General features: G+C 55.5%; 1 protein-coding gene across 1 annotated transcript; it reads left to right on the top strand.

The window, feature by feature from the left end:
• The first annotated feature begins 499 nt into the window (after nt 1-499).
• On the top strand, nt 500-6,689 carry PROM2 (prominin 2). The gene is made up of 23 exons (XM_040618163.1): nt 500-716; nt 932-981; nt 1,074-1,276; nt 1,396-1,516; nt 1,711-1,774; nt 1,860-1,949; nt 2,055-2,254; nt 2,327-2,401; nt 2,488-2,551; nt 2,667-2,826; nt 2,951-3,103; nt 3,464-3,587; nt 4,122-4,213; nt 4,299-4,383; nt 4,508-4,654; nt 4,774-4,845; nt 4,920-5,012; nt 5,124-5,177; nt 5,593-5,673; nt 5,877-5,945; nt 6,096-6,185; nt 6,412-6,518; nt 6,612-6,689. Exons 1-23 carry the CDS (start codon nt 500-502, stop codon nt 6,673-6,675), a joined length of 2,475 nt encoding a protein of 824 aa, XP_040474097.1. The 3' UTR covers nt 6,676-6,689.
• Nucleotides 6,690-14,013: the final 7,324 nt, after the last annotated feature.

Raw genomic sequence — 14,013 nt, 5'->3', positions numbered from 1 at the left:
GTGCCCCGCAGGGACCCCGTCCACAGATGTGGACGCACCCGTAAGAGCTTTCCCATCCCCCCAAGTGATGCCCAAATCCCAGATCCCTCCTTCCAAGGTGGCTGCAAAGGGGACAAGAACCTTCCAGCCCGAGGAGCGGGACCTCACCGCGACCAGACCCTCTCCCCAAAATCCCGGGGAGGCTTTGCCACCCGTTTTGGGAATGGCCTTGACTGTGGGGATCCCACGGCGGTGACTCAGGGATGCTGAGGGTTGCGAAACAGGCCTGGGATGGTTTGGGAGACGCCTCCACGCAGCCCTGCCAAGCCCAGCCGCCCCAGGGATCCTGTTGGGGGAACAAGCCACGGCAGCGTCTGGGCTTTGCACAGTGGCTGACCCGTCAGGCAGGTTTCCTGGAGCAGAGAGCCGAGCCGGAGCGAGCCATCTGGGGCCGGGCATGTCCCTCTGCCCGCTTGCAGGCTGACGGAGCCCCCCTGGCTCTCTCCTCACCACCAAAGCCATGCAGGCGGCTGGGTTGCTGCTGGCTTGGGCACTGCTGCGTCCTGCCGGTGCCCAGCAATGTCATCTTGCCAGCCCCGGCAACGTCCTTCGCTTCACCGACATGCACGCCGAGATTCGGGTGCCAGCACTGCACCGGGTACCCAGCTCGCTCGATCCCCTCTACGGCCTCGTCCGGCGCTGCCTGGATCTCATCCAGCAAAACCCCCTGCCCACAGGTGAGTCCTGAGCTGGGGAGCTGGGACCCCTCCACCGCAGGTGCTGGGACTGCCAGGGTTTTGCTGGCTGCAATCCCCGTGTCCAGAGCTGCTCCAGGGTGGCTGAGCTGCTTCATGGAGGAAGATGCTGCTTCCATCCTGGTCCTGCTGCCTGCAGAAGGTTGGGGGTGCATTGGGTGGGACATCTTTTACCAGGGCCATGGTTTCTTTTGCAGAGCTGCTCAGGACAGCCCTGAATGACCCCAGCTCTGTGCGGATGTCGCAGGTGAGCTGGGACGTGGGGTGGGATGGCACCTGGGCAAACGGAGTGCCCCAGGCTGGTTGCACCAGTGCCGACCGGGCTCTCCCATCGCATAGGTGGTGCAGTATGAGCTGGGCTATGTTGTCTGCGCCGCAGTGGCTCTGCTCTTCACCGTGGCCATGCCGGTGGCCGGGATGTGCTTCTGTTACTGCCGGAGCCGCCGGCGGTGTGGGGGCCGCCTGCGTGCCCACCGGCGCTCGCTGGGCTGCCGCCGCCACTGCCTGCTAGCCTGCCTGTCCCTCACGTCCCTCATCATCCTGTGAGTCCCCCAAAGTACCCCAAAGAAACAGCCCCCTCACCGTGGGTGGGGGGAACCGTGTCCTACAGGGCCGGGAGGCTTTGCCGGGCAGCCCCTCACCGTCTGCTCATCCCTGGTAGGATCAGCGTCGTCTGTGCTTTTGTCACCAGCCAGCGGGTGAAGTGGCAGCTGGAGCTGGGGCTGGGGGCTGTGCCGACCACCCTGCGCACGCTGCGGCAGCACATTGACAATGTCCCCCAGGTGGGTCCCCGAGGGGCTTCCCCCCCTGGAGTGGGGTGCAGCCCAGGGATGGCTGCGTCTCCCTCATGGAGTAGTTTGGGAGGTGAGAGGAGCTGGCGTGGCTGCATTAAAAATGTATTTTGAATGGCAATGTGAGGCTTCCTCCCCTCCCGGCGGCTGCTACCACCGGCCGACCGGCTCCTCTCTCCTGGCAGGGGGTGCAGATGGTGGTACACCAGTTCGAGGTTCCCCGACAGCATATCATCTCCGATCTGGGTGGTAAGCACTGCGCTGTGCACTGGCAGGCCCCATCCCGAGCTTCCCGCTGGGCTGAGGTGCTGATGGGATGCCCGATGCCTTGCAGGGCTCAGCCGGAGCGTGGGGCTCTCCATCCACGCGCAGCTGAAGGCGATGACCTACGCGGCACTGGCAGAGCTGCAGGACAGGGCTGGAGGTACGGCTGGGCGCAGCTCTCCCCGGGGCCAGTGCCGAAGCCTCGCTGGAGAGCCGGGGCGGCTGAGCAGAGCAACGTGAACTAGCCCTGGGCTTTCTCTTTAAGACCTACAGACCTCGCTGCACCATTTACAGATTCTCGACAAGACGGTGCGGGCGCTGGCGGCAGCGCGGGCTGAGCTGGAGCCAGTGCTGCGGGAACGGCATCAGCGGGTGGTTGCGTTGCTGGATGACCCGCGCTGCACCTCCTGCGCCAGCGTCCTGGGCAGGGCGCAGAGCCTGGAGCTGGGTGCTGACTACGGCAAGGTGGGACAGGGTGCTGGTGCCCTCCCCCCCCCATTCCGGTAGCCCCAAGGCTCATGGGTTGCTTCTTCCAAGGTGCCATCGGTGGAGAAGGTTTTGAAGGCGCTGGCCGGTCTGCCCCGAAGCAACTTTGCGGAGATGATTCGCCAGGTTGGGGGAGCTGCGGTGAAGCAGGGGAGTCCGGTACCGGCACATGGCTCTGGCCAAGCTGCTCAGCTCCCCCTCTTTCCTCACAGGGCAACGGTACCTTCAACTCCATCCCGGAGCTGGCTGTGGAGAGGATGGCGCAGGTCATCCAGGGTGAGTGGGACGGTTGGACCAAGCGGGGACACCGTCTATGGGGTGAATCCCCGTTTGGGGACACAGGGTGGGATGCGGGGCCATCCACCCCTCCAGCATGGGCTTGGCCCCGCAGATCTGCGGGATGAGATGGCCCGCATGACGGAGAAGGTGCAGTCCATCGCTGATGGCTTCCCCCTGCCCGACTACACCCGGCCTGTCAGCGAAGCCCTGGTGAAGGTGGAGGACAGAAGCCAGCCGTACCTCCGGGAGGTGGAACGCTTCGAGCAGTACAGGTGACACCAGGGAGCATGAAGGGTTGCAGGGGGTGCAGCAGGGATGTGTGTTGGGCCCCCCCAAGCCATAGTTAGTGCATCAGCCCTGTATCTCGAGGCTGTGCCCTGCTGCTCTTTCCTCCAGGTGGATTGCAGGTACGGTGCTGTGCTCCATCATCCTCCTCATCCTCGCCTGCAACGTGACAGGGATGGCCCTGGGGGCATATGGGCTCTCCAAGCGGGAGGACCCAAGTGACTACGAGTGCCGAGGAGAAGCTGGTGCCAAGTTTCTCCTGCTGTAAGCATCTCTCTGGGTGCTGGGGGGGGCTGTTGCCATCTCACACATCCCCCACCCTCAAAAATCAGAGGCGCAAAGCCAAGGGAGGGACTGGGAGCTGGCTGGGTGGAAAGGCTTTTGAAGCCACCGCCTGTGCCGGCAGGTTTGGGAGACACTGCTCCTCCCTGCTATCTGGCAGCTCCTGCGCCCCTGTCCCGCTGCCCGGCACACCCCACTCCTGCAGGCCCTTCCCAGGCAGCCCGGCATGCCCGGGCGCAGGAGGGAACCGCAGGGCTGCAGCTGTTCCGGCAGGTCCCCACAAGCCCTTCTGCCTGCTCGGGTCTGCAAAGCCACCACCGCCACGTCCTCTCCCCCTTTCAGTGGTGTGGGCCTGGCTTTCCTGTTCTCCTGGCTCCTCATCCTCCTGGTTTTTGCCACCTTCCTGGTTGGGGGCAACATCCAGACGCTGGTTTGCAGGAATTGGGTCAACCAGGAGATTTATAAGGTAGGTGGCCATGCATCCACCCATTGCCCCATGAATCTCTGCTTGTGTGCAGCAAAATGCCTCCAAACGCTCTGTGTCCTCCCTCTAAAGGTCCGGAAAAGCCCCATCCTGAACCAGAAGTTTAGGATTAAGTCTTTGGATTTGCATCAGCAGTGGGGAATTGCCCTTGTGCTGTTAAGTCACTTGAGGCAACGATGCTCCTACCTGCAGGAGTCCTCCGGTGTTTGGGGATCCCTGGGGTGCTCAGGGCCAGCATCACGCTGCGATGGGCTGAGAGCAGGGTGCAAATGGCATCAGGGCTCATCCTGTGGCTGCACACACGCAGGCAGGTCCCTGCACGAGGCTGTCCGCAGCTTTCCCTCTGAATCCTGCCTGGCAAGGCTCTGCAACGGGGATCATACAAACAAAGACAAGATTAGCTCTGGCTGGGATGCGGTACCCCAGGATGCACCTGCGAGGGTAGAGCACCCCCAAATCGTTGCTGGGAATGCCTGTGCCTCACCCTGACCCTCTTCTCCCTCTGGTTTGACCCAGTTCATTGACACCCCTGGGAACCTGCCTCCATCCATGAACCTCAGCCGTCAGCTCAACCTCAGGAGGGACTCCAACCTCAGCGCTGCATACCGGTGGGTGCCACAGGAGCCCCCCTCTGCACTTCTGCATTGGAGAGCTAATCTGGGGTCACACTGCCAACATCCTTTTGCCTTCTAGGGAGTGCAAGAGTGGTGCGGGGCTGTGGGAGGTGCTGCATCTTGATAGGTCCTACGATCTGGATGAGCACCTAAAACCCCCCAAGGTGAGGGCTGGCTTCTGCCAGAGCTTCTGGTAACGCCACAGGGATGCACAAGCTTTACTGGGGTTGCTGGGGTGGAAGTGCCTGGCCACAACCACGCAGCATCCCCCCCATCTCACCTCCACAGTACACAGTCGGTTTCCAAAAACGCCTGAGTGACTTCACGGCGCGCTTGGGTGACGTGCGGCTCCTCCGCAGTGAGGGCAGGCAGGACCTGGAGACATTTGCTCGCAGTGGCCTTGATGAGGTGGACTATGGGCGCTTCCAGGAGGAGGTGAGAGGATGCTTGCAGAGAGCTAGTTCCCACTGCGGAGGGCAGGATGCAGCCCAGCCATGCTGGGGCCAGCTTCCAGGGTTGGATTTTGGGCAGCCACCAACTCCATCTTCCCCCAGATGAAAAACCCCGTGGTCCAGACCAGCCTCCCTGGCTTGGCGAGGAGCCTTGAGGGGCTGCAGAAAATGCAGGTGAGCAGTGGGGCGGGTGGTGGGGGCTGCCTGTGTGCCCACAGGGCTGTCCTCACCCCGCTGTCCCCCTGCAGAGGAACAGCACGGTGGCAGGGCGGCTGGCTGCTGAGGCCCGGGCCCTGTGGCAGATGCAAAACTCCACGGTGCAGTCGCAGGAGGCTTTGGTGGTGAGTCCATGCTGGGCTGGTGGCTTGCGGTGCTTCTGGCATTTGTCCAGCAGTGTCCGCATGAAAGGGTCAATGGGGCTTTTGCACCCTTCTCACCTCCCTGTCCCGCAGGCAAAGCTGGGGGAAAGTGTCCAGTTCCTCTCCCGCTTGGCGCCGCACCTCCAGGTACTTGTGTCATTTCTTCTAGCTCTGAAAAATATGTTGTGCCCTATGGGTCCCACCTGCCAGTGTCCGAAAAAGCCAGTTGCAGGGTGATGGCAGAGCCAGGAAAAATGCCATCCTGGGAGAATCAATCTCCTTTAGTTATTAGATTTGCTGCTGCAAATCAGAAATCCTCCTGCAGCACTCACTGCATTTCAGTGTCCCCAGCAAAGCGATCCCACGGTGTTTGATCTCACCCGCTCCCTGTGATGGGGTTCCTTTGCTTGGGACAGATCCCTCTTTCCCTGCCCTCTGGCAATCAGATCCCATTCGAAGTCAGGCATGTGCATGGTCCTGCACACTGTCCCTGGCATCCCCGGGGCAACCATCCTGCTGCTCAGTGCTCTAAGGATGCTCTGTCCTCCCTGTGCTTCCCCAGGAGCGGGTGAAGACGACACTGGCCACCATGGCCTCAGTGGAAGCCCGGCTGCCCGTGCAAGCCCAGCAGATCCTCCGGCAGGTGAGCTGGGGCTGGATTAGCCCTCAGGGGTTACAAAATTCCCCACAGCCAGAACAAAAGAATGAGAACAGGGCACCACCAGAGGGGAAGGGCACCTGAAGCTTCCAGCCCTCATTTCCAAGCCTGACATTAGCCCAGAGCTGGCTGGAGCTGGGCTGGGAAGCACAGCGCTTGCCCTCCATGCTGCCTTCCCTTCTGCCCAGGAGATCGGCTGCTTCACGAGGAAGGAGCTGCGGTACCTCGCACAGTACCTGAACTGGGTTGGGCAGATGGTAGGTGCTCATCTTTGCCGCAGGGAGATTCTTTGGGGCTGGGAGCCCCCATGGATGCTGCATGCAAGCCCCTTGCTGAGCTGAGGCAGCAAAATGCATCCCCCCCAAGCCAGGAGCGGGTTTATGCTGTGTCTCCACTTCTTGTTCCAGCTGAGGGAGGATGTGGCTTCGTGTCAGCCGCTCGCCACGGCCCTGGACAATGGGCGAGTGATCCTGTGTGACCGTATCGCCGACCCCTGGGTAAGGATCCTGTCCCTGTCCCTCTGCGGGGGTCTGGTGGGGACCTACACAGTGCAGCATCCCACCCCCCACCAGCATGAAGTAGGGGCAGATGGGGCTGAGAGCAGCCCTGACACCCCCACACCGCCAGCACCAGCCACCGCAAGGCTCCTCAGACCCCTCCAGAGCCTGGGGGCTGCCTCTTCCTGCACAGCTCAGCGCGGAGCCCTTTGCTCTCTCCTTGCAGAATGCTTTCTGGTTCAGCCTGGGATGCTGCACCTTCTTTCTCATCCCCAACATCATCTTCGCCATCAGGCTCACCAAACACTTTCGCCCCATCCGCAACCGGCTCATGTAAGCGGCGGGCAGGGGGTGGGCAGGTGGGCTGCCTAGAGTGGGGGAGATGTGGGCTCCTCCTTGATCCCCTGATGTTTTCTCCTTCTGCAGCTCTACAGGATCAGAGGAGACCTGTCCCTTCCACATCCCTCGCGTCACAGCACTCAAGCTCTAGGATGGAGGTCTGCCGGGTGCGGCTGCTTGCCCTGCACCCCAGGAACTGCTGTCAAACTCATGCCCAAGTGCTGCAGGGCTCTGGGGGCCTCTGACATCTCTTCCTCAGTGTCCTTTGGGGCCTGAGCATCCTTCCTGAGTGCGGGGCATGTATCTCCACACTCTGCAAGGCTCTGGGTGCCTCTGACATCTCTTCCTCAGTGTCCTTTGGGGCCTGAGCATCCTTCCTGGGTGTGAGACGTGTCTCCACACTCTGCAGGGCTCTGGGTCCCTCTGACATCTCTTCTTTGGTGTCTGTTTGGGCCTGAGCATCCTTCCCAGATGTGGGGCATGTCTCCATGTTCTGTCCCTCCGACGTCTCTTTCTCGGCCACCTTTGGGGTCTGAGCAGCTGTCAGGATGCTCCCAGAGCCCGGCTGACCCAGGGTGCAGGGGAGGGTTCCCTGCAGCTCTCACTGACCGCTGGCGTACCCCTCACAGACCCCACAGGGAAGGACACCTGCCCCACAACGCTTCCCCATGCCCGGGACCCCCGGGCAGTGGGCACATTAAAGTCCTCCTCAGCCAAACCCACCACTACCTGCTTTGTTTTGTGGCCATCATCCCCTCCCCCATTTTCCACAGGGCCGGAGGGGTGGGGGCAGCCCCCAAGGTGGGGAAGGGCGGCCTGGCCTGGCCCACCCGCTCCCATGGGAGGCCCCCAAGGTGCTGGGAGCGGGGTGAGGGCTGGGGGCTGAGGCCTGCCCTGCGGCTCAGGGGGCTGCTGGGGCCAGGTGGGCTCCAGCCCTGCTGGAGGTGAGTGGAGGCCATGGCTGGAGGGACTGTGGGGCCAGGGAAGGCCCTGGGGTGATGGCTGAGGGGCTGCTGGGGCCGGGTGGGCTCCAGGCCCACTGGGGCTGAGGGGAGGCCATGGCTGGAGGACCGGGGAGCCAGGGAAGGCCCCGGGGCGATGGCTGATGGGCAACCAGGCTCCAGGCCCACCAGGACTGAGTGGAGGCCATGGCTGGAGGGACTGTGGGGCCAGGGAAGGCCCCAGGGCAATGGCTGAGGGGCTGGTGGGGCTGGGTGGGCTCCAGGCCTGTTGGGGGTGAGGGGACGTGGTGGTTGGAGGGACTGTGAGGCTGGGGAAGGCCCTGGGGTGATGGCTGAGGGGAGGCCATGGCTGGAGGACTGTGGGGCCAGAGAAGGCCCCAGGGCAATGGCTGAGGGGCTGGTGGGGCCTGGTGGGCTCCAGGCCCACTGGGGCTGAGGGGAGGCCATGACTATAGGGACTGTGGGGCCAGGGAAGGCTCCAGGGCGATGGCTGAGGGGCAGCCAGGCTCCAGGCCTACTGGGGCTGAGGGGAGGCCACAGCTGGAGGACTGTGGGTCCAGGGAAGGCCCCAGGGCGATGGCTGAGGGGTGCCAGGGCCAGGTGGGCTCCAGCCCACTGGGGCTGAGGGGAGGCCATGACTAGACGGACTGTGGGGCCAGGGAAGGCCCCAGGGTGATGGCTGGGGGGCTGGTGGGGCACAGGTCCACTGGGGCTGAGGAGAGGCTGGGGGTGCTCCAAGGCTGGGCCCTGAGGAGGCAGCTGGGCCAGGCTATCAGGTCTGGGCCCAGGGGACCCCCATCTCCAGCCCCCCAGAGACCCTGCACATACAACCCCATGCAAGGCTGGTGGCCCTCCTGGCCCACAGGATGCTGTTGTAATTAGAGCTTATTAGAGGTGAGTCTCAGGGGCAAAACTATAAGTTAAGCAGATAGTTTCTGGCTCTTCAGTCCTCCCAAGGAAGCCCTGGCAGGGCCTCTGACTCCCAGTTTAGAGCATCGATGGCTTTATGGCATGAAATGCTTGCTTTTCATTCATGTGCTTCATCCTCTGACTTAAAAGCGCTCTGTCCAACCAGCAAATTATGTACAAAATCTATACAGGATTAAAAATCAGCCCCTTCCAAGCGAATGAGGATTTCCCAGTATTTCCCTCACCGCAATACTCATGTTTACTAACCAACAGAGAAACGTCCCCTTTTTATGCATTATTAAAAGGCTATTGCTACCCGCAGCCAGCATAAAATACCTGTTTTATGCATTATTTAGGTTATTGCTGCCTAGAGCCAGCTGGTTTTATGAAGTACTTGCCTGCAGAGGTCAGCATTGCTAAGGCGTTTTGCAAAAGGGATTGGGGAGCTGAAGCCCAACGGAAGATTTCTGCAGGAATCCCCATGCCCACGGGTGGCTGCAGCCCATCTGGAAATTGCCTGGTGGCATCATCTGCAAAAACTAACTTTAAAATGGAGTCTTTTGAAGTCAGAGGAAGGTTGGTGGTGGCGAGAGGCAGAGGTGTGGGGATGTTGGTACCTGGGATTCGATCAGAAAATAAGTCCACGACCCTTCTGTTCCCAGCTGGGTATGTTTTGAAGGCTTATAGCCATGAAAATCTGAGATAATTAAAAGGGAAAGGCCTGCTTCGTTTTTATAAGCCCTTCTCAGCAGTAGTACTACATTTTAAATAAAATAATACCCAGTGTGGTCCAGAAGAGCAAAGGGATTATCTACTTTAAATGGTAAGTAACATAAATGCAATAATACTTGTTTAGCTGATCCACTGATTAAAAAATGGTACAAGTTTGCAAACAAATGAGCCAAATTCAGCTGGCTGTTCTTCCTAAAGTTATTTCATCTAGCTGGGTTACAATAAATAACAGATAAGCACACAGACAAGTGATGAATAACAGAGGAATTCACCCCAAAATAGATGCATATTATAAATATGTGTGGTTACCACTGCAATATTTCTGTTCCCTGCCTGGGAGGTAGATGGATTAAAAACGTGAGCAGTTGCATCTCTGAATTAATAGCAATTCACCAACAAATAATCCACAAAATTGTCCTCAACCAACTGGAGGACATTTTATCTTTTATGGAAAAAAAAAAAAAAAAAAAAAAAAAGAAAAAGAAAAAAGACAAGCTGGGTAATGATTTCTCACCCAAAGCAAGATCATGGTTTATGATTAACCTCCAATCCCTCCCCAAAGGCACACCTTGCATAGGCTGCCATACCTTCCCTCTGCTTGATTACTTGTATTGATAAATCGAAGATTGAAACTAGCTCATTTCCAGCTCCTGGATGTGGGTTAACTCCTCTGTCAGAGGGGTTTTTTTCTCTCTCAGTTTGGCTGGGATCTGTATTCTGTGCACTTATAAGGACTTAACTAAACTGATGTTGATTAAACCCTTTCGCAAATCTTCCCCTTTTGAAATTCAACTCCTGTGCCACCTCACCTGGCACACCTTCCTCGTATTCTATCTACTAACCCTGAGAAGTGTCTATAATTAGTATATATAAGATCAATAATTCAAAGGGCTGGAGGGCAGCAGCATTGCTGTCTCTTCCTTGCTGGGCTGGGTCTGTGGCAGAGAGCTGGGAGCTCTGCTCAGCTCAGGTGCAGTTGCCCACCAACACCTATTTCAAGACATAAATTGCTCTTCTCTATTCCCAGAACTAAGGAGAAACACAGGAAAAGCGCTTGCAGCCAGTTTTGCAAGAATCAGCCTATTTCTGGAATTAAAATAGTATTCAGGTTTACTATTGTTATTTCATTTCCCTTTTTTCCCCCTCCCCATTTTTCAAGGAATGCCAACCTCCTTTCTTTCACCAGAAAAAGGATCCGTGACCTCTTCCATCTGTTTTTCTCATCATCCCCTGAAAAGAGCTCAGAAAGCTTAGATACAAAACCAGCTGCCGTGAAGAGCTGCTCAAAACTTCATTCCCATCCCAGTCCCCAAAACATTCATTTTCAAGCTATTTGTGCAGGAGAGCTCCAGCAATTAGTGAGGGAGCAATAAGGTCCCAATTCTCAGCTCTGTTTCTTCATCTCAGCTGAGGAGTTGAGTAATTATGTGAAACTTTCCTCTTTTTTTTTAATCAATACATTATCTAATGCATCCTTAGCAGAGTAACCCAAGCTTCCAAACAGGCTGAGGTTTGTAAGAAATCATGTCCCAGAGGCTTTCCTCCAGCTTCCTTTATTTTTAACATGACAAGCTCTTTGGGTTATTGACACTGCAAAAATATTTTGGACCGCACAGATGTTTCAAGCCAGAATATGAACAAGAAAAGACCCTGGGAAAAATAAACTGTGTTGTATTATTAGTGCTGGTTATTGTTTGGTATTTAACGGCTGCGGATGGGGCTTTGCTTGCAGGAAGCCTCCTTGCACCGAGCCTGGTGCGAACAATTTGCCTGGTCCCCTCTGGCTCAGGATAAACAGCTGGTCCTGACCCGCCACTGTAAATGCAAAACTAATTTCCTCCAGTTTCTGTACTTTGATCATTATTCTCTCCCCAGAGTCCCCCTGGGCTTGCTGAGAAATGCACTGAAAAACAAGCTGAGGGCCAAGGTCGCCGGAGCTGCTGGGAAAAGGGCACATTAAGAGCTGTGTTGTTCAACAAGACGCAGCTTTAGGGATAATTGTAGAGAGAGAGGGGAAAAAAAAAATCTCTGCCCATCACTAGAGCAAAACACTGTTGTCCAAGCTGGGAGTCGTCTCCTCTGGTGCCTCCTCCCACCTGTGGACTCATAGCAAGGTTTATGGCCATCATGATTTTCCTCCATCCTCTCAAAGCATCGCTAGATAAAATGCCTTGCAGCCTGTGCATGACGCCTCTGGATTTTTGCTCTTGATGGCACAGAGATCATGGCAATCCCAAGCCCTGACAAGCCTGTGGGCTTCTTCCTTTGTAATCCAAGACCTGTGTGCAGATTTTACATGATTTACCATCCCGGCTTTCTCCACCCAGGCTGTGAGCTGCACCGTTGTGTGTTGTTTTGGAGAAGTTGAGGAGATAAAGGAGAAATTCTTTAGGGGATCTCTTGGCTCTGGCATCTCTGCTCAGTCCCTAAAGCTAGTACCTCTCAGCTCCAGACTGTGTTAACTAGATGGTACTATTGTGCGTTATCTTTGCTGCTGTTTACCAAAACAAATGGCTAGCTGAGGAAAAAAAGCCTCATTTCAAAATGCTTTCTTCTCCACATCCCTGTCAAAGCTCACCTTCCTTATCTATACACAGCTTTATTTCTTAGGGTAGCCATCCCCCTAGCATTAATCTTGGGTCAGAAGCAGGAATATTATCTGAGTTTTTCAATCACACTGGCTAAAGGCAAGTAAAATCCCCCCGAGACTCATCTAAGTACATCATGTACTTGTACTCCAATGTGTCCACTGTAGAAATACCTCAGGGGACATGTTACAAATCTCAGATTTTCATAAACAAAAACATTTGTAATCTCAGCTGCCTTCAAATTCAGCCTAAAAGCCAGCCATCATCCCTGGAAATAAACCTCTTGGATAACCCCAAGCATTACGTATTTAGCTCAGCCAAGAGAGAGCATGCAGCATTCCAGCTAACGATGCCGTTCCTACACCGCTTGTATCCCCTCCGCTAGGCGCTGAGGTAGCCATGGAGATGACTGAAGAGAGCATCGTGCCCATGACAACTCTGTATGAGCATCTTGAGCATCTTCAGAGCAGCCTAGTCTCTCCCTGGGCTTTCCCTCGTGTCAGACGGTGGTTATTGGCTTGTTCTTCCTCCCACGCAGGCAGTGGTAAAGCTTTTCCCTGTCAGCAGCTCCCCTTCCAAGATAAAAGGGCAGAGAATGAAACATATGGAGCAGATTCAGCATATAATGCCTGAATATTTGGTATATCATGTCTCTTTGGAATATAATATCAGCCTGATGTTCAGCACAATCTTCATAAAGAGCCTTTAATTTGTTGCTTTAGTGGAAAGAAAAGCTTTGGACTAAGTCATTGTGTGGTCTTGGGTCAACAGCCCAGCTGGAAAATGCTCCCAAATGGATGGAAAGGTGCACATCACATAGGAAACTGTTTCAATAGACTAAAAACCCTAATGGCAAAAAATCTGGGCCAGTTTCCCCCATAGGCACACATTTCCCAAACCCAGTTCACCTTTGTTTATTCTCATTTAAACCTGGAGAAAAGGGGGATGAAACCTCAGAAAACTACCCCTGGCCCTGGGAACCCTTTATATGGAGGCAGAGGGGGAAAATCAGGGTGGAAACACACTCACCGGCTCAGCTAAGAGGATTTGCATGACTCTTTTTGTGAGCGAGTTGGGTTTAATCATCTCATCCTTGCTGTGCATGTGTGTTAGAAACCAGGTCATGGGATGCAGAAGCTCAGTTTGATCTCACGTGAATAAACAAGGTGAAGACCTGAACAAAATTATGTATATAAAGGAAAAACATACAGCTCAGAGAAAAACATAACAGTTCTTTTAAGTTATTTCTCCATCTTCAATCTGGGTTTTGTTTCAGTCCATTGTTTTTTTTCTTTTTCTAATTAAAAATCAAACAATTGTTTGTATTTCCTGGGGTTCAGCTTTCCCCATCTTATTTCCCCATCTCATCCCACAGACCCTTTTCCCACTGGGAAAACTGATTTCTCCTGCCCCTTTCCCAACGCAACCCAGCCAAGAATCCACAGGGAGCCCCAAGGACCGCAGCATTATCCCTCCACCCATCACACCTCCAAAAGAAGATGCTCGTGCCTGCGGCTCTGCCTGGGGAATACAACATTTAAACACATCCTGCAGGATTTCGGCACACTCCTACAAACTCTCGGCACACAGCTGACGCAATCTGGGATAGGAGCAGTTTCCGAAGTGGGATCAGAGGCTGGCATGGATGATTGATGTAGAAACGATGAAAATGGGAGCGCCTTCGCCCATCCCGGGTGTGCCCTGGTTTATTTTTGAGAAGGTGACCTCAGCACAACCATGTTATGTCATGCAACGTGCTTACGCCGCTGCTCTGATCTCGGAAAGTCTTCCAAGGGGATTGCGAGTTAAAAATAAATGGGAGAGAGGCATAGGAAAGCCTACCGGTGAGTCAAATATTACAGGCTCTGCTGCGAGGAAAAAAAAATACAGATATTCAGCTTTTCCTGCGAAGGAGCCAGCTGGTTGGTATCGCCCCGCTCAGGGAACTTTTTGGGAAGCTGAATCGTAGGATTGCTGGGAAAGTATTTGTTCCTGCAGCTTTGTGGAGGGGCGTCATGATTTAAAAAGAGCCCAAAGACCAGGCTGTCCTGTCTGTTCAAAAAACAAGAGGTTTATTGATACAAAAGGACATAACGAGCCCTTTCTGCGAAGGGTTGTAGCTCTTCCCCTTGCTCGTTCCCCTGGACACAGCAGGGAATTGTTCAGCCCGGAGGCACAAACCCTGTGCATTGCCCTGCAGTGGCTGCACCCAAGGCACTGGGATGGGATATTTTTAAACCAAATGCTGGGCTGAAACTGGCTCGGACAGCAAACATCTTCTTCAAACAAGCATGACTG

This window comes from Falco naumanni, chromosome 19, assembly GCF_017639655.2.
Source record: "Falco naumanni isolate bFalNau1 chromosome 19, bFalNau1.pat, whole genome shotgun sequence".
Classification (NCBI taxonomy): Eukaryota; Metazoa; Chordata; class Aves; order Falconiformes; family Falconidae; genus Falco; species Falco naumanni.
Note: the sequence above shows the minus strand (reverse complement) of the source record. Positions and strands in the feature narration are given on the sequence as shown.